Source organism: Oryzias latipes, chromosome 14 (genome assembly GCF_002234675.1).
Source record: "Oryzias latipes chromosome 14, ASM223467v1".
Classification (NCBI taxonomy): domain Eukaryota; kingdom Metazoa; phylum Chordata; class Actinopteri; order Beloniformes; family Adrianichthyidae; genus Oryzias; species Oryzias latipes.
This window is the reverse complement of record NC_019872.2, coordinates 15,257,522-15,277,958: the sequence shown is the minus strand read 5'-3', so window position 1 is coordinate 15,277,958 and position 20,437 is coordinate 15,257,522. Positions and strand designations below refer to the sequence as shown.

The 20,437-nt window shown below is 38.2% G+C and overlaps 1 protein-coding gene across 10 annotated transcripts in view; it reads right to left on the bottom strand.

Annotated features, from left to right (window-relative positions):
• Window positions 1-2,687: 2,687 nt before the first annotated feature.
• The window catches only part of LOC101154798 (pleckstrin homology-like domain family B member 1), a 35,936-nt gene continuing 18,186 nt past the window's right edge, over window positions 2,688-20,437 (bottom strand). For 5 of the 10 annotated variants that reach the window (XM_023962459.1, XM_023962457.1, XM_023962461.1 and 2 more), the window contains 15 exons: window positions 17,936-18,091; window positions 17,723-17,833; window positions 16,243-16,332; window positions 16,025-16,153; window positions 14,923-15,045; window positions 14,628-14,786; window positions 14,296-14,436; window positions 14,005-14,124; window positions 13,849-13,927; window positions 13,503-13,647; window positions 13,134-13,224; window positions 11,683-11,829; window positions 9,875-10,094; window positions 7,230-7,315; window positions 2,688-6,655 (listed from right to left, as the gene is read on the bottom strand). In XM_023962459.1, the coding sequence (XP_023818227.1) occupies window positions 6,515-6,655; window positions 7,230-7,315; window positions 9,875-10,094; window positions 11,683-11,829; window positions 13,134-13,224; window positions 13,503-13,647; window positions 13,849-13,927; window positions 14,005-14,124; window positions 14,296-14,436; window positions 14,628-14,786; window positions 14,923-15,045; window positions 16,025-16,153; window positions 16,243-16,332; window positions 17,723-17,833; window positions 17,936-18,091 (1,938 nt within the window). In that variant the 3' untranslated portion in view covers window positions 2,688-6,514. The remainder of the gene's footprint in view (window positions 6,656-7,229; window positions 7,316-9,874; window positions 10,095-11,682; window positions 11,830-13,133; window positions 13,225-13,502; window positions 13,648-13,848; window positions 13,928-14,004; window positions 14,125-14,295; window positions 14,437-14,627; window positions 14,787-14,922; window positions 15,046-16,024; window positions 16,154-16,242; window positions 16,333-17,722; window positions 17,834-17,935; window positions 18,092-20,437) is intronic. The other 5 variants (XM_023962460.1, XM_023962462.1, XM_023962463.1 and 2 more) reach the window with 5 other exon arrangements.

The window sequence follows — 20,437 nt, the reverse complement described above, 5'->3', positions numbered from 1 at the left end:
GTAGCAGATGGCAGAAGCTCTTTTGTATTCAAACCATGATAAATTGGTAAAAAATATCCTAACACTGTCAGTCTGTCAGAAATGAAGAATTTAAAAAGGACATTCCTGTTACAGAGACCTATTCAGCAAAATGCCCCTGTGCTGTTGCTATGATATGAGAGTTTTTCTGAGAGATTTGTAGATCTCCCAGCCTGATGCAATCTAGATAAATGTGGTCGTAATGGAGACCAGTTTAAGATGGTAGTAGCTGGTAAAGTTGGCAGGTCTCACAGGAAATCGCTGACTGCTCTCTCTGTCTGTGTTAATTGGCCCACTGAGGGCTTCATGTTAGCATGTCATGATGGCAATCTGGGGTGCTGCTCATGACAGAATGGCTGCCTTTCACTCTTATCTTCCCTATTAAGCATAATTTCTGTTGTCAGAGATGGGTTAATTAAACAGAAATACTTGTTTTACTGTTCCATTTTCAAAGGGCTCTGCATTACGCAAAACACTATTCAACTCCCAAAAAATTAACTAAAAATGAAAATAAAATGTAAAAAGAAAAACTCACTTGAGGCCATTTAAGCCCTTTTGCATCAAACTCTGTTTCAAATGTCTATCATTACCAATTGGTAGATAAAAAAACAAGCAATCAGTGAATTTAATGAATATTGTTCACCAGCTCAGAAGTAGGAAAAGTTGATGCTGCATGCCAAGTGCATGTATGGCACGTTAGTGAGGGTTACCGCAACGTTTCATCATCATCTCTCTCAGAATTTATTGTCCTCAACTTTTTCCCCTCTTTGAACATATGAAGAAAACATCGAGTTCCGTTAGCACTTGTGAATGGAGGCCCGCCAGAGGGGACTTGTAAATGTTTCTGCGTGTGACTGAGCCGTCTGATCACTTACTATTTTTGTTTGTCCTATAAATAAATGAATAAAATGTAAAAAAAAAAAAAAAAAGAGGAAAAATTTGAGGAACAAAATTTGTACTAAAGTGGATTATAAAGTGGTTTCTCGTGGCAATTATTTGTCATGCCAGTTATTTTATATCTCTCAATTATAAGTGGTAGCTTTCACCCTGTCTTCTTTTTTGACTTGCTTTTTCTCTTAAATGTAGCTGACATGAATAAACCTCTCTAAAAACCTCACTCTAAAAGCTTTTGGTCAGTAAATCTTCTAAAACAACTTTTTACCGTTAAAATACATGTAAAAATAGAATTCAAAGAAACAAAAGAGCAGAATAAGATTACAGACTTGTGCATCACTTGTGGTTCTTTACAATACTGACTCCTTTAGACAGACAGTCCCAGTTGGTTAAGTCGTTTTTTTGTTTTCACAGTTGCGACTGTGTGATACTGCTGTGCAGAACCTAAAAAACCCTGGAGACTGGAGGTCTATCACTTCTGAGCTTTACAGTCAATTTTCATTTCGGCCTTTTGACTTCTGCCAGATCCTGCTAAACGGTGACATAGACTCCAAAAGCATATCACTGTTTTGATGAGTCTGGACCAGGGGTCAGCAACGTTTATGACATGAAGTGCCAATTCAGAATTTTCTCCGTAACAACTGTGCCATCACCTACTATAATGCAAACTATTATACAAAGAAATACAAATATATTTCCATTATACCTGAAATGTTATTTATTTCACAAACAGCAGGTCAAATAGCTTTTTGAAACATACTTTACCATTAACTCAAAAAGTGCTTTTATAACAATGTTGTACAAGGAAAATAGGCTGAAGTTGAAATGGTATTGCACCTATTTGTGATATAAAGTACATTTGTGATATGTCATACTTACAGCAATAGGATTGTATACACTAGAACACAATACCATCAGTATTTCAAAGAACTTTAATACCATGAAAAAAAAGAGAAAGTTTTATTCACCTTTTGTTACATTATGAGACGGGGCCTGAGTAACTTAATCCAAGTTAATTCTGTGATGGTGCTTTAATTGCATGTAAAATGAAATGTTTATACTTTTTACATTAGTATGCTAATTATAGTAATATAGTAATATCATCATTCATTTTTTTCATCTTTACTAAATGAAGTGGCGATCAGCTGAAGTTTTCATTTTAAAACTTGTCTACATTTCTTATTAACATTTGGCAGAACAGAAACAAAGTCTGAGTTTAATCTGACCTTGCTTGGTTATTATTCAACAAACTGAACTTATCAAGCAATCAATCAATCAATCAAGCTTTATTTATAAGATACACTTTTTATGAGTTGAAGCTAAAAACTCTTAACAATTTAAAAATGAAACAACAAATACAAAAAAAAAGAAGAAAAACCCCAAATAACCCACCCTTTTGCCCACCCTTCTATTCATACACACACCCCACACCACACACTGAATTGACATAATTTTGTTGGAGCCAGAAGTAAGCCACAGGTGATTTCTCCTTTGGTACAGTTCTCTTCAGTCAAGTTTGCTGGTCATTCAATGACCAGCAAACAGTACCAGATATTATAGGATGAGTTAGTTTGCCTTCCAAATATTTAGCTTTTGTTTTAAAATATTGTTTCAGAAAGAGCCCCAACTGCTGTCTGCTTTCACTAAAATGTCTTAACTATTGCTGTTCCTTTGAGTTTTTGTGTTCTTCTGTCATCAAACCCTCTCTGACTATGAGAGCAATTGGGTTCCGATGGTACAGAAATTATCAAACCAGAAGAATGAAGTGACATGGCTTTCAGTTGTTGCTTTATTTGTCTGTCTTTGCCAAACAACATCACTTAACATGCAAGTTTATTGTGCACATTAGACACAGCAGATACTCAAAAAGCATCTTTAAAATCTGAGATAGCTGCAGGCTACACAGGGACCTCATTTAATGCAGCTAAACTGATGTTTGACAACTTCATTCATTGAACATGTTAAACACATGAGGATAAAAAACGTTATGGTCTAATACTGTCATACTGAATTTAACTCAAAATACTAAACTACAGGACATGGAACATTAAGAACAAATACGTCGTTCTAGTGCTACAATTAAGTCTTCTTTGGTATGAAACAATGCAATCTGTTTTATTTATTTTCTACATCAGGATTTGTAAAATTGATAATTTTAATCTTACTGTTTCTGCGGTCATCAGCTCCACAACTCACATTTGACTTCATGCTGAACACCTTAATAATTTCTGTATTGTCATATAAACCCTTAATAGCATTGTTTTAGGTCAGTCAAGTCTACCTTTGTCCTACCAGACACAAATATAAAAAACTAAAATGATAAATAAAAAGCATGTATTTACAATATTTACTACAAAGTATTGTTTTATGATAGAACACATGGCAACTACAGGGGTTAACATTTTAAGAGCAAACAGAGAACTGTTTTATTAAGCCTTTCCAATCCAATTCTTGTTGATAGTGTGTAGTTGAATTAAAATGGTCTATAAAAAGTTAGCCTTGTTAGGAAAACTAAGAACAAGTTTCATCCGGATCAGAATTCTTTTTTTTCTTCCTCTTTTACAATTTGTATGAAATGATCGTATCATTCATTAGGAGGGATGGAGAGATAGGGGACGATTTTCTTAAAGTAAGCAAATATCAGAATATGTAATAAAATTCTTACTTCTTGAGCGATTTACAGCGATATCTTATCCACAAAAGCAACCAGATTTGACAAAATAGGTTATTTTTTAAATTTTTCCTATTGTTTGGCCCTTTTTTCCAATGTTGCACAGGGACCCTGATAATTTAATGATAATCTATTCTAATCTAATCCAATCCAATCTAATCTACAAAACATCAATCAATTTTTTGTGTTTCCTGTCGGGGTCACTGGTTTTCCAGGGCCTATCCCGGATACTGCTGGGTGAAAGGTGGGGTACACCCAGGTCGCCAGTCTGTCGCAGGGCAACACAGTCGCTCCCACACTCTCACACATGCACACCTAAGGACACTTCAGATGAGAGGTGTCAGAATCCAGGCTTTGAGTGCCAGTGTCCAACATGATTTCCAACCAACATGAACACACCTGATTCAGGTAATCAACAGCAGATAAGGCAGGATTTCTGGAAAACCAGCAGGAGGCCACCTTCAGAAGATCCTTTCTCCTTTTATCTAATTTTCATGTAATTACTCTTGGGGCTTTTTTCAATGTTGCTATATTCTTTAAAAGAGACACAGAAAAGGTAAAGATGTAATGTCAGGCTGCATTTATGAGGCACTTATGGGAAAGATGCTGGTCTGCCACTGAACTTAGTTCACTGAAATGTTGAGGAAACAACGAATGAAGTTCCAGAGATAATGTGGCTGTCTGTGACCTGTCTGGAACTAAACCCAACTGACTATGTTTTACAGTTCATTAATGTGCTTGGCATGAAGTGTGAAAAAATGACAAACTAATGGATTTGTATATTGTGTGCCTTGTTTTGACTCAGTGACTGTCACTTCAAGTTCCCCTCAAGAAAACGAGGGTGACTTTATTAAAGCAGTAAACATTTGTGGAGCTTTCGCTGCTGCGTCTGATTCATTAAGCGAGAGATGCTTTCATCTGCCATGCATGTATGTGAGGAGGGAGAGCATGTTCAGGGATGGGCCAAAAACATTTCTCCCCTTTAATCTCTTAAATTAATTTGTACTCACATATGGAAATGAAAACGTATAAATTCCCGCTCGGAAACGCCGGGAAGGATGTGGGAGTGGAAGTTTTGACAGCCAAAGCTTTAAACTTTCAGTCTAAGCTGGGAAATGTCTCCATTTCATCAGTTTTCAAGTCCTTTTTTCTTTCAGACAAAACTAATATCTCCCTTTAACCCTGACAAATTCAAGAGAACTTTTTTAATTCACTGCCTAACTATCATATGTGAGATCAAGCCCTACTCAGGATCTTGTGCAATGGAAAGATCAGGGACATCACTCCCGGCTCATTAATATTTCAACAACAATAAGGCTGCGTGTCACTCATTCTCGTCAGCACACTAATCAGCTCACACTGCCCTCTTAAAGCGTTGTTTATCATGCAGAACCAGGGACTCTGAGACACTGAATGGGACCATGTTTGAAGATCCCTTCCAAGGTCAGAGACTGCAGGTACTGAGGGTGACGAGGAAGCTTCACCCGAACCAAGAGAGGAAGGACAAATGTTGAAGAATTTATTTTAATTATGCTTTTAACTCCAAACCAGGGAATTGAGGATTAACATTTCAGCAGCTGGATCTAATTGGTACCTGTTGGGGGATAAGGTGTCGGTTCTTGATTACCTACATGTCTACTAAATATTCTCCTGATCACTGCAGCTCAGTCGTACATCATTATCAGGCTGCACGCGTGCTTTCTTTATCCTGAAAACCGCTCAAACTTAAAAACAGGAAAAGAAGGACGCTCCATGCAAAGATAAGAACTATTTTACAGCAAGTGTGTCAGTCCGGATTTCTTGATGTTGAATCATGCATGTTAAGTTGCACGTAATTTCATGTTTTTCCACTTCTTATGTGTCCCACCTAGAGCAGATGTAATTAATTTTGCTGCCCCAGAAGTACAAATAGTCGGTATGACTTCAGTAGATAATTCAAGGCTAATGAGCCAGTTAACACACTAAACCACCTGACTTTCCTTCCTTAAATAGACAAGTCTTTTTTTTTTAAAACAACTTCAACAAAGCGACATCTCATTAAAGCTTATGCGATTATTTTAAGAAAGCTTGTAACTAATGAGTTGTTTGTGAGAAGTGCTAATTATTAAAGCAGGAAAAGGTTTGTGAGACACGGTGTTCAGTTTAACCTGTTTGTCATAAACAAATTTATCCAACAAACAAAAGTCAACAAAAGAGTCTTTGTTTATTCTTTATTAGATCTACACAGTGGTCTTAGAATATAATTAAACTGCTACCGTGGCACGTTTTTTCTAAAAAGCACAAGTTATTTGCTGTATTTGTTTAAAGCAGGAACACTAAATTATTGCTTAAATAAAATATTCTTACAAGATATATAGATTCATTTTAATAAAGGCGTTTAGGCACCAAATACTGTTTCCTTTAAAAATGTAAATTGCAGTAAACAATGCCTCTACATTAGACTTAATTTCAAAATTTAGTATTTTGTAGTATATTAGTATATTTATAGTAGTAGTATATTATTTTGTTTGAAAAAAAATATCAAACTTGCAGGAAAAATGGTAGAAATACATCCTAAAATTTTAACACTGCATGCATAGATCAGTTTTGTGGATGTAAAATCCTTTAGCTTAAATAAAATAGGAAATTGTGAAAATGTTGTCCCTGAAATCCTTTAAAAAAAATCACATTATTATTTCTGAACCCATTTTTGGATGAAGAGTCATAGTCCTGGACCACTGCCAGTCCTCCACCACAGCACGTTTCAAATGATAAATACATCTCAGTCACAACCCCCTGCATCTTTTAAGAACACAAGGTTTCTAAAGGGACAGGTCCTCTGTCATCATCCGTCAGACTCCCGTGCTTTTGGGCTTCAGCTCTTTCAGGGAGTAGGCCCGATCGGCTCACAGGAGTCGGGGTGTTTGCTCTATCCAGTCACCCTCGAAATCCTCAGCTCATGAACTGTGTGTAGCCCTCTGCACCCGTCACTATGACATCCATCCAAATCCGCATGGCCTCTGGAGACGGTGCCACCATGTAGTAAAGTCGATCGTGAGTTTTCACACAGAACGTCAGAGATGGATTTGGACTCTGGAGGATCACAGAAAGTTTGCTTCAACAAAAAAAGTTTTTAAAACATATATTTAAATATAACTGTATAAATAAATGTTTATACACATTTGCATTATTAAGAATTAAGAATAAAAAGCAGAACATTACAAACAAATACAATTTTAAGAAGTATTTAAGATGTAAATATTTGTTATTTTGAATTAAAAGGATGAATATAAAAATTGAAAAATGTATGGAAGTAAATGATCGATAGAAGTTTCAAATAGTATGGATGACAAAAAAGACCGAAGGAAATCTAAAATAAGAACATCCACATTCTAAATTAATGAAATAGACAAGAGTGTAAATTTATTACAAAACAATTGCTGTCTTTATAAAAAAAAAAATTGCATCAGAACACTTACACTAAATTTCCCCAAATAAAAGTATCCTGATCTCTTTAAAATAACTCCATTTACCTTTTTAAAATAAATTAAAATGTGTTTAAAAAATGTGCAAAATCTGCAACTATTTTGGAAATACGTAAATTCTGCGTGACGATATCTGAAAATGCTCAATAAAGTCTTCTTCGAAAAGAAGAAAAGGTGTTTACCTTGGTCGCACTGCGGAGGTGATCGTAGTAGACTTCTTCAATCGCCTGGAAGTAAATGAGTCCTTTCAGTTTGGTCTCATGCTTGTCTGAGAAGAGAAAAAAGAAAATAAATATATGAACCAACATTACATCCTGTCGGACTGATGCAAGACCTTTGCCAGCCCAGACACCAGCAGATGCAGCCTGTGATGAGAAGGATCACAGTAAAACACAAAAAAGCCTCTCACAGAACTTGTAGTAAAACTGTTTCAAAAAATTCTAATATATATATATGAATATATTGTAACACACGTTTTTATTACTAGACATTTTTTTTGTAATTTATTATTTTTTGGTGACAGTTTTATGTACCCTAATACTTCATTTAAAGTCCTACTAGGTGAATAAAGTACAATAAACGTTTGAACATAAACTACGTACATTATTGATATGGAAATTGATTTCTTCAGAAAACTGCCTTTATAATAATCAAAATGTGACTTTTTTTTCTTTGTGATTTTTTAATGAAAATTAAATATCGTTCCTTTTTTCACATATCTTTTTAATGTAAAAAATTACAGGTTCTTGCTTTGTTTTGGGATTTCTTTTTTTTTTTACTAATGTCTAAACTAGCATTTGAAGCCAAAAACAACAATTAATCTTTCATCTCTTCACTTGTCAAAATAGAAACAATTTGAGTGAATCACAATTTTGATTTAGATAACTTTAGGAGTAGTGTTCTTGTTTCCAGTTATTTAAAATTAAGGAAAAGGGATTTTAATATTAGATAAAGAGGACACAAACAGAAAGACAGGGGAAAACGATGAAGCCTTTTCTCTCCACTACTCATGTCCATGAAAAGGTATGAAGAAGAGTGTTCTGTGAGTAAAAGTTAATTAAGAGACCAAGTCTTTTTCCAGACATGCCTGAAGTCTTCCTTGTCCTCTATTCATGACTTGTTTTTTTACAGTTGTTTTTCATTTTTTCCAGTATTGTTTGCACTTTTGTTGCTCTTCTGTAGCTCCTGGCGAGGCTGAAAATGTGCAAATCTCAACACAGACTCTGCACATTTGAAAATCACATTTGATCATCATGTTCAAAACATGCTGAAAGCTGGTCAGAATGTTTTTTTGGTCCCATCTCTTCTGTTCCCTGTCCACAGGACATAACTTCACAGTCACTCCACTCTGAGGAGTTTGGACTGAGTGTTTTGGTGAAACTCGACGACAAAGCACATCGGATGAGTTTTTGTAGTTTGGGGCTGAACTGTTGGCGTGTAAAGTTTTGAAGCAGACTTTAAGACATTTCTTCAGAGAAGATCAGCTGTAAAACTTTCTGAATCCTGGTCTTGTTCAAATAAACATTGTCTTTTCCGCGCACTGTGGTGCACCCGGTAGAAAAACAAACATCCGCCAACAATTAAGAACAATCTTTTGAAAATGTGTCCCCTGCTTTTTCTTGCCTTCTCGTCTTCAAAAGTCAAATCTGCTTAGTAATGAGATAAATGTTTTTTAAAAGTGAGTTTCGTTTTATTAGTCACGAACAAGCCAGAAGCTAGCCTCCTCCCCAAGAAAAACACATCTACAGAAAGCATTGCATCTTATTTCATCACCGTCATCACCATCATCTTCGTTGGGAGTGAGGGGGTGAAAAGGCTAGACGAATGAGTGCAGAGAGGAGCAAAAAGAACAGGGGCGTTGATAGCGAAAACATGCTTCGATTCAATTCCAAACTTGATGGTACAATAGTGTTTTAAAAACATGCTTGTGAATAGATCCAGTTTGAGTTTGGATGGAACAAACTGCAGCACAGAGCTCCACTTTGACTGATATTTCTCACAGATGAATTAAAGCTCGCTTGACAGAAATATAAAACAAAAACTTTGAATAAAAATAATAAGGTCTGATGGAAAGTGAGGTCTGACTCTGGGTAAGAAGCTTTTCTTCAGGACATTTGCTACTTAGATCACTTTCATCGTGATGCTTTTCTTAAAAAAAGAATAAAAGGCCAGAGGCTGAAACAGAACAAGAACAAGCAAAACTGGATTCTCCATGCGGAAACAGGAAAGGTTATTTCGAAGTCATTTGTTTAATCATTCATGTGTGAGAAGTGTTCATCAAAAGCTAGAAATTCTAGGCCTCTAAGGCAAAAGAGAAGGCTGAGGGACATTACAAAAGGACTTGTCAGAGATCATCTATTGTTACTTTTTTCAGTCACGTCTTCCTTCTTGAGTTCACAAGTATCATTCAGTTGTCCACGATTACTCTTGATGTTTATTTTTGGTACTTTGTTTTCATACAGACAACATTTCTACTTTTACAGATGTTTTACACACATTTATTGTTTTTTCTAATGATGTAAAGGAACAGACGACATTTGTGGTAACTTAGAATAAACTAAAGACTGACATAATCCAGTTTTTGAATTTCTTTAGTGCTTGATGTTAACATAAATGTAGACGAGCTCTACAACCAAAACTGAACTGGATGGAAAATTCTCTGTCAGTTTACATGACCACAGCAGGGTGTGCTAAGAAAAAAGGCATAAAGGCAAAAACTTGTGGGAAACTACTCAATAATTTTTAAATTAGTTGTGCAATTTTTAGGCAGGATGTCTGCGCTTCCAAAAACTTTATTTTAGGAGAATAAAAAAGTGGAATTCCTCACCGACGTAATAGCAGAAGTTCCTCTTGAGACGGTCGAAAACAAACCAACGTTTCTTCCAGGACTTGATTTTGCCGCCCATCTTCACCAAATGACCTTTGCACATTTTCTCTGTGAGGATGACGAAGGGGCAGGTGTCCAGGCTGTGGCCGCAGGACTCCACATGGGCTCGGAGGTCAAACTCCTCCTTCCGGTTTGGAAGATAGCGAGTCATTGGACGAGCCTGTGTAGTAGCACCCATTGGAATGAATTTAGATTAATGCTCACTGTCATGATCACATGTTATCATGCCGTAGAATAATCAGATTGGGATTTTTTTACAATGTCAGCAAGCATGTTACTTACTGACTACTAATGACTACTTACAACAACTAACGAGTTGCATGATTTGCTGTTATGAAATGTATGTGTTGTTGATATGTTGTATGTGTTTTTGATATGCTGGTACAAAAATGAAATCGTTGAAACTTATTTTAACATGTGAAGCTTTTAAGGTAAATATGATGAATTAGTCCGTGAATTTTGTGAAATCCTTTTTGGTTTTTGTGAAATTGGTAAAATGTTTTTTTTTTTCTGTGTATGGACCCCAGGAAGACTAGCAACTACTGTGTGGAAGCTAATGGGTTTCCAAATAAATAAATAAATGCAGGTATCAAATTATTTTATTTGTTAGTTTTCTGTTGATTCTTTGCTAATAAGTTTAGAGTTCTGCCTCTCCACATGAATGTGTTTCTGATCAAAACGATCTTGACCTGACAAATTTAGAAAATCATCTTTTACTTGAGGAAACTCTAAGGATGGACTGCATGGTGGTGTAGTGGTTAGCACTCTTGTCTCACAGCAGGAAGGTCCTGGTTTGAAGCCAAGTTGGGACATTTTTGTGTGGAATGTGCATGTTCTGTGCATGTTTGGGGTTTTCTCCGGACACTCTGGCTTCTTCCCACTGCTGCAAAACATGCTTCTTCGTTTAATTTGCCCCAAGTGGGCATGTGAATGCTGTAGGAGTGTGTGGCCCTGCAACAGACTAGCAACCTTCTCCCAACGTTAGCTTGGTTGGCTCTAGTGACCCCATGACCCAGAAAAGGGATTCAGCAGGTTCTGAAGATGGATAAATGAAAAATCTAAGTATTTAAATCTCTGTACTGGCCTTGTGATTGAATGCTTTAACACAGTTTTCTATCTGTGGGTCTTATCTGCTTAAACATTCACTTCCTGAACTTCTACAGGACAATGTTCAGGAAAAACACACACATAAGATGCTTCATTCAGAAAAAAAAGTAAAACACAAACTTGTGTTTTTGCTGAACAAAATCTACTGGCACTTATTGTGCGATGTTGCCTGTAGAGTGGCATTCGTTTCGTCATGACTCCACGCAAGAAGGAAACCCACTGTGAGTCCTTCAATGATGCTACTTAAAGCTCTTGTGTGGACTCCGGCAGTTCCTGGGGGTTTGCTGCCTAACTTTGTTGGTTTCTGATTGGCAAATAATCAAAATCTCAGCTGCTGATCATCTTTTAAGCTCTTATGTTTGACGTTAATTTAATTACAAAGAGCAGCGACTCTTCGCCGTCCACGAGTCTCCAGTTGAAGACACGTCAGGCCTTTCTTTAAACTATAAATAAGTGTGCCCTGGCTTTTTTTCTTCTGGTTATCCTCTTTTGTCCTCCCCACTCCCTTGTTTTCACTTACCTTCTCTCCTTTCTTTGATCTTTTACACCCACCCTTTAGTCTTCTCATCCTCCCCCCTCAAAATGTCCCCTCCCCTCCTTGCCCCCCCTCCTCTCTCATCTCCTCCTTCTGTTCCACTGACCTGAGAGAAGTGTTTCTCTCTCATCTTCACCTCCTCCTCCACCAGCCTCTGCCTGTGGGCCGCCTCGTCCTGAAGCCTCCTCTCTGCCTCCTCACGCCTCCTCCTCTCCTCCTCCAACATCTGCCGCCGAGACTGCACCTCCCTCTCCTGGGAGCATCGGGACGTGAGAAGAAGGAACAGATGGAGGGAGAGGAAAAATAAAGAGTGGAAGCGGGCGAAAAGAGAGAAATATGTTAATGGTAGGCAAATATTGCAATACAAAGCAAATGATTGTGAGAAGACTCGCATGAGAATTCAAGTCCCAATCCAGGGTTTTGTAAAATATATCCCTTTAGTCTGTGTGTGGAAGGGTGAGCTTTGCTGATGCAAAGTGATCCTTTGCAGCTTTCACAGACTTACTCACAGGTCTGCTTTTTTCCTCAACATGAAGAAATGTTACAGATATAAACAAAGTGTTTTTACATCTTCCATTCACCTTAGGCTTACTGTTTACTTTGATTTTTTTTTTAAAGAGTTTTTTTATATGATCAGGGGAAAAAACACGATATTTATGCAACAAAGTTACACTGATAAGTTGACTGTACTTAAAATAGTTACTTAATTTAATTTACATGTTTTTGATGTTAACGAAAATTATTTTTTATGTCTAATTCAATGCAGCATTTGCTAAATTTAATATTTTTAAGCTATGGGTACTTAATTGGTTTAAGTAATCAACCTTCAAAAAACATTCTGGAGTCTACTTAAAAGTACAATGGTCAAAACGAGGATATTTTAAGTAAATTGCACTTAAATTTGATTTTTTTTTTAAACAAAAAAAGTTACTGACTACTAGATGTTTAAATCCTTTTTAAAAATGTGTTCCCACTCAGCACTCAATCATCTTTTTTAATACATTTGACTGAATAATACCCTTACTTACTTAATAGCTTTTCATTCACCGGCAATCACTGAGGAACTTGGACACTATAGTGCGTGAAAATGGTGTTTTGGATTTTTCTGATTTTTTACGATTCAAATTAAACAGTAAAGTTTTTCCCCTGAAGTTTAATATTTGATGAGGATTGTTTGAAAATAGGTGTTTTTGTGTTTGTTCAGTGCCACAAAGTAATTTTGTAAATAGTTTATGGCTTTAATAATATACACATATTTTTTCACTACTAAAAACAACATAAATATAAGGTAAAAAAAAAAAGTAGGATAAGTGCTACCCATTTAAAATCAATTCTGTGTTAACCGGGAAAGACAAAGGTTTCAATTTAAAGAGATTATAGAATTTTAGTGATGTTGGTTATTTTGCTAAATGATTAACACTATCAGCTCTGATTCCGGATTTTTTTTTTTGTCTAGAAAGTGGCCATTTTTGTGTTAAAGAGGACAAAGTGAAAGGCCACTGCAGTTCCCTGAGGTGAGGCCGTGGCCTCTCTCGTTAAACAGCAGCAGAGACCCACCCTGTTCTCGATCAGTCTGGCTTTCTCCTGCTGCGCCTCCTTCAGTAACTTCTCCATCTCCTCCATCCTCTGCGCCTCCGCCCCACAGGCGCTGAAACAGACAAATGAAGGTGCGTGGATCACAGCCATAAAAATGAGAGGAAGGTAAACAAACAGGCCTGGAAAACCAAACACGGGGAAACAGCAGGACAGCAACAAACATGACAACTTCCAAACTTCAACGGGTTGGCATGGCAACAGCCACTGTAGTCATGTGAGCGGACATGTAACAAAACATGTCACAGGAACAAAGAACAATGACCTTTTTTTCTAGGAGAAGGGGCAGACTGGAGTGTTCCCATGGAAACAGTTGGTTTTCCAGTCTCTCACCTTTCTGGGGTACAGGCAGAGTTGCCGGTGGATACGCTGGTCTCCAAGCTGTCTGAGCTCTCCAAGCTCAAAGTGTCGTACGCCTGGCTGCCACTTGGTGGCGGCTGATGATGCAGGATGGAGTGATTAACTGAAGGAGATGGATCTGCACAGAGAGATCGGAGTTCGGTTGTTACAGATCACCCTCTGCTGATAGTGTCAGGTCATTGCTGTCTGGAGGTTAGTGATCAGTCAGGGAAACTGATCATACCATAGCAAGGTTATACTTGAAAACTTCGTGTTTTATACCAACACACCACTGTTAGGCTTTAAAATAATCAACATAATTCTAGCGGACCCAGAGGACCTTTAAATAGGGAAGCCATTTGTCTCCGGGAGTCCATGTCTAACGGGTTAGACGTCTCTCTTAGCATCAGCTGTAATCCCTAAGAAAGATGCAAAAATATACATTTATTATGCTGTACACTTTTCTGCAATTGAAGCTGTGATGCATGAAACCAACCTTGGTGGCGGAATTTCTTTCATTCATTAGACTACTGGAGTGTGACATGACAACAGCGCCGGCCACGTGACTGCCTGATGATCCCTGTCCAACCTCACCTTCTGATTTAGACTTCAAAAGCTGTGATAAAAGAAATTAAACAAAAAAAAAACAACATTTTTCTAGGACCAGGAAAGGTTGTGAGATAAAAAAAAAAATACCAAGGATGGTATTTGGGGACAACATGTTGGGAGAACAAACAAGTTGGAGACGCCCTTAAACAAACTACCACGAAAGTGTAAGTGAATTTACCTGCCCATGTCTGCGTGTGGAAAAAGACTTTGCGGGCAGTGGAGGGGGACATGACTGAGGCTCTCCAGCAGCCATGATGTCCTGATACCAGCGCTCAAGATTAATGGGAGTCATAACATTCCTGCTCAGCTCAGCCTGGCTCTGAGGTGATCAAAAGCATCAAGCCAAAAGAAGAAAGCAAACAGCAGAGCATCAGCATAAAACAAGTTGCATGGATAATGAGGGAAAAGCTCTTTAAGCTGGAAAAATCAAAGAATGGTTCCGAAACTCAATGCAGCGCTTAAAAGAATAAATAGAGCAATTGGCATCTAGCTAAAACGGTTAAGACAAACCTGAGTTGAAAGAAAGGAGGAAGGACCGTATGCAGCGGAGCGGGAGGAGAACGAGGATTCAGACGAAGCAAGTTGGAATGATGGAGTAGAGGAGGAAGATGAGGGGATGACCCTCTGCATCCCAAATATCTGGCTTAATTGACTGACTGTGATATACTCCTTCACACAAACATACATTGAAGGCACATTTATAAACAAGGAGAGAGCAGAAGATAAAGATTAGGACAGGGCATACAGGCACATTTGAAGTCTTAGTTAATGAAGCAGAGTGTGACAGAGCAGGAAAGCGTTCTACCTCACACGGGAGAGCTGGTGGTGCAGAAAGGGAGAGGCAGTGGAGAGCAGCGAGGGAAGAAGGGAGAGGCTGCATAGAAGCATTTCCATACATCCTATATACATCAGACAGCCTCAGGTACTCCTGCAGCAACAGCCACAACACAGGGACAGAAGGGCTGAAGACACCCGCTCTCAGGTCAGTCAAAGTGTTGCAGCTCATTTGGACTTCAGAGGAGGAGAAATGTTAAAGTGAATTCATCTGAGCATGTTTGCCTTCCACATGTCACCTGATTATGTGTAATCTGCAAGCCTATTTAATCCAATGTCATTTTTCCTTATGCAGGCTTTTCACGTGTAGTAAAGGTGAGGAAAGGTTCCCTGTTTCAGGCCAGCTGGGAATGCCAGAATGTCTTTGTGGTGTCAGACTGATGCAAACATTTGTATTAGTTTTCTTCAAGTTTAAAAAAAGTTTGAATATTTGTCAGAGTTGCTGTTAAATAGTTGAATTTAGCTCACATGCCCTCCACAAACTTCTCAAGATGTTTTACAAAGAATCTTGGGTTGTCACCCCAGTGTTCAGGGAGGCCGGGTCTCCTTCTGAAGGCCTTTACGTTTGTTCAGTGTTTCCCAATGCCACTGATGCATCCCTGCAGAACTTTTGACCTGTTGTGTCATGCTGTTAGATGACTCCCCCCCCCCCCCCCCCTCCCCACAGCATGATGCTACCACTCTACTATTTCCTCCTCCAAACATAAAAAAGGAGAAGCATTTGTTTTAATCCCAGGAATATATGGCTATAAAGTGTCATTTTTTTGTTTGATTACATGTTGAAATCATTACAGTCCTTTTGCAGCTTTCTCTTAAACCACAAATACAGAGCTCAAATTGTAAACAAGAGTGTTTTTACTGCTTTGAGTCAGTATTTTCCTTTTTATCAGGTGCATGCTAGTAGCTGCACATTTTATATACATAACAGGCAGAGAATCGCTCACCTTACAATCATTTTCCGTCCCAGCTTGTTTAAATCTGCCAATATTTCCTAACACGCATACCGCTTAGCTCACTCTGGAAGCTCACAGTTTGTTAGGCTGTCTTTCTGACCTGATTTTCCTCACATTTACCTCTTGAAGCCTGACAGGACAGAGTTCAGGGGAGGGAATGATAGAGGAGGAAGAGGCAGAAGAGGGACAGGGGCTATGAAGAGGGCCGTCCACATTAACAAGGTCAGTCTCGCTGATGTGAAGTGATTCCTGTTCAGAAAGTTCACCTGAGTAAAACAATCCACTGTTGCAATACTACTTCTCCAGTTCAGACGCCCCACCGCTGTGTGTCTGCTCACCTCCTTCACACTGCTGGTGGCCTTTGGGAATTGCTCCTCTCCTGTTAAAGCCTGGTATCTCCTCTCCAGGGAACATAACCTGTCCTGCTCCTGAAAGGTAGAATCAGCAAGGTATTAAAATGTTTTACTTTAAAATATTGGATTCCAGTCAAAAATTAAAACAGGAATAATATTTTTTTTACAGTTTAGATTATTTTTCAAGGTTTTATGGAAGTTGAAAAGTATATTTTGATTTGGCAGGTTTTTTTTCTAATTATTCATTAAAGATGCATGCTCCAAGAGCCCATATATTATCTGGCTGAATTCAGAATGTGGTTGTTAGACAAAAACTTTGATAGTCAAGAATTTTCCCAGAATGGAAAAGTGCACAAAAATATTTTTTTACACTAAAATGTGGCACACTGCAACAGTTCCTTTCTTTAGGATTTTTGTGTTAATTTTACATGCTGCATGTAAGTGAAACCAAAAATAAAAGGCAGAAATTTTACTTTTGTTTTAAGCCTATTTGTTTTCTTCAGCGAGGTCAGTAGTTTAGGAGCCGAGCCGACTGCTTTAAACAAAAGGGACTAACTGCTAAGTTTTTTGTTGCCGCTGAAGTTGCTGCAGTAAAAAGCTCAGAGAAAAAGGGCAAACAGGCTGAATAAACAAGCTAAACAGTTATTGGTACACCCCCATTAAGGTTGTTCTGCAGGTGCCGATTCAAAGGTTACAGTCATTAAAGCCACAACCTGGTCTGAGGAAAAAATGTATGTTGAATATGAATGACAATATTTAGCTTCATATAGGGTTAATGTCTTACTTGGCATCCACGTGCGTGGACATCACATTGTGGGTCATGTTACTACAGTAGTTAATTCTGCCAAACTGGGGCCCAATAAATGGCATTGACAGTGATACTTATACATTTGAGTAAACGGGGACTGAATTGCTTCTGTTACAAGCCTCCTAGTGGTCATTTGTTGAACTGTCCTGGCTGCAGTTACTTCTGTTTTCAAACCAGCCTCAAGTTGGAATTTAAAGTGTTGGGTCTGTGGTTAGAGTATGGTCCATAGATATAACAAGTCAGGACGTGGGTGCTTGGAAAATGCACAAACAGAATGTATTTTGTTTATACACGTGCTTCATACCAGAAGTAAGAACCAGAAGTGCTACCAACGAGTGGATTTGTTAATAAACAGTCACAGTAGTGAGTAGTTTAAATCTCTGTGTCTATGATGTTTGGGAGATTGATAAAGTATGGCAATAAATGCAGTTTTAATCAATGTCTTGAACGTTAATTTGTTTTATATATGTGGCCTTGGTCGCAAAAACCTTAATTACAAAACAATAAGTTACACCAAATGGGACCAAAAAATGGTCTAATTATATGCATTCACTAAATGTGTTGACATTTTTTCTTCATTATTTGACAGGTCTGAGTTTCAAGGGAAAATTGGTGTGGTAAATCTTGTGACAGAAGTACAAATGAGAACGGGCTCACCTTCTGCAGCTGCTGTAGAGCTGCAGTCCGTTCTTTCACCATCCTCTCACAGTCCTGAGACGCCTGTAACCCCAGTTGCCTCACCTGAGCGTCTAAAGCAGCCACCTTCTCCTGTGAATTAACAGTCCTTTTATTATTTTGTGTGTTTTTCTTAACACACAAGTAACAAAAAAGTTCAGACACTCATGTATCATTTCATGCATCTATCCCCACCTTCCTGTTGGCCACACTGTAATGAAACTCTGTTTGCTCTCGGAGCAGCTGTGAGCTCTGAGCCTCCTTCCTCTCCTCCAGCCTGCTCTCCTCCTCCAGCTGACAGAACTCCAGCTCCTCAAACTGCTTGGTGCCAGACTCTATAGCTTCTGCTTTCTGCTTGTGCACAGAAATATGTGAGTTATTCATACATTAAAAGGATTTATTTATGATCAACTAGTAAATCTCAAAAACTAAAAACAGCATCCAATCATATATTTTTGAACCCAAATATTTACAGGTTGGTTTTTTGTGTGTTTGTTTGACTGCAAAAGATTGTACATTTTTAGACAACCCTGCCATCAGAAAAACTTTAGCTTGCCAGTCGTAATTGCACACTAATATCACAAAATAATTTTGCAGCTGTTTTAGAAACATGTAGCACCAAAAAAATATTCTCAAAATGTAAACATTTGACATTTTATGCCAGCAACACATGTGAGAGAAGCTGGGACAGGGATGAAAAAAAACTGAAAAAGTTTAGTAATGTTAAACAAGCAATGTATCATAACGGGAATCGGCTGCACATCTGTAATATAACCACACATACAACCAACATTCAACTCACTTAGACAAAAATGTGTTTTCCCTCTTTATTGTCTGAATTTATTTAACCTTTTTAACTGTTCTTAATTATTAGCATTGTTTGATGGCAAAATTATCTTTTTTTTCTTTGTCATCTCAAAGGAATTTTATTTTTTTGAAGGACTGCAAAAGGGGGAAAACAATTTCATAAAAGTGCCAGAATCTTTTTTTTAAACGTCTGAGATCTACAGAGATGCATCAAGTATAAAATATATACTGGAAAAAATGTCAAAATGCCAAAGAAATAAATAAAAACATCAGTGTTTTCTGTTCTGACATTTCGAGCACCAACGTGTGGTCTGAATAATCCAAAGTTTTATGAACCTTGACTTTGTTCACAAAGCTGAAGCACATCTGTTCTAAAGAGAAAATCAACGGTCTCCTAAAGTAAGGTCAAAAATACATCTAGGATCATCAGAACACCAAGATGTATTAAGAGGTTACCTTTTTTTTATTTGCTTCAACCTAAAAGCATTGAAAGAACATTCTAAAGGCCCGTACACACCGGGACGAATATTCGCCAGGCGTTATTCGCCAGCGTTTTTCGCCACGTTTTTTGTGTTCACACCCAGGCGATTTTCCCTGACGATGAGTGGAGTGAACATGCAATTTCATTCCCTGACATTAGATGGCGCTTAATGTAAAACAGAAATACTCCTGTACACAAGGTGGCGCTGCGCAACTTTACGCTTCTTAAAGTCGCTTTTCACTCAGAAGAAGAGAGCAAGTATTTACACGCTTGTCAGAATCAAACAAAGAAAACATGAATATTTCAAGCACCAGTAGCTCGAACTGGTGCTTGGTTCGGGGATATTTTAGAATGTCCGTCATTATTGCTTCGCGGCAGTGTAGACGCTACTTGGCGTCTATCTTCTTCGCTGGTATGTGTGCTCAGCAAGGCAGTTTTGTGTTTGAGCGCCCCCAAGTTGTGTTTTACTGTAACTTCAGAAGCTCCAGACACGTGAGCAAAAGCGCCATTCTCATTGGTCGAGTAGATTTCGACGCAACGCGTCGAAAAAAAAAAACGAACCCGAGGCGTTTTTTTTTTTTGACGCTTTAACGCGTGGCGTTTTTTCGCGTCGGTGTGCACACTCTCGTTGGTGCCCTTTGTTTAGTCACGAGGCGTTAAACGTCGGCGAAAATCGCCGGCGAAATTCGTCCCGGTGTGAACAGGCCTTAACACTAACCAAAACAGTTTGGACCCTAAAAATTCCATCTCCATTCCCCAAACCTGCTTTATCCATTTTGGAATCACAGGGTTGCTGGAGCCTATTTCAGCAACTGTTGGGGGAAGGTGGGGTTTAACCTTGATTGGTTGCTGGTCAATCACAGGGCCACACACATTAACATTCACACCTAGGAACAATTTAAGGTCACCCAATTCACAGAGGAAGAGTGTTTTTGGAACATGGGAGGAAGCCATTGTGCTCGGAGAAATCTCACACATGCACAGGGAAAACATGCAAACTCCACACAGGAAGGACCCAGCAGGGACTCGAACCAGGACCTTCTCGCTGTGAGGTGAGAGTGCTAACCTAAATGTTCGCTAATGGGAAAAAATGCTTTCAAAAACACATAGATCATTGTTTTTTTAAACACAGCAAAGGGAAAAATGATGCAACAAAGGAAGAAATAAGCAGATCTGTCTGTTGCTCTACATTATGTTACTGGCATCAAATACCAAATATTTAAATATGGATTAAATAAGGAAACGTTTTGCTCAGTGACAACTGGCAGCAGCAGTATCCACCAGTTGGTGAATAGGCCAAAATAATTTTTTATTTGTTTGTATAGTATTCTGCCTTTCCACAGTTTTATTTTGCCTGAAGTAAAGCTGTGCAAGTAATTGTATAAATGTATTTTTTAATATGTCTGTGT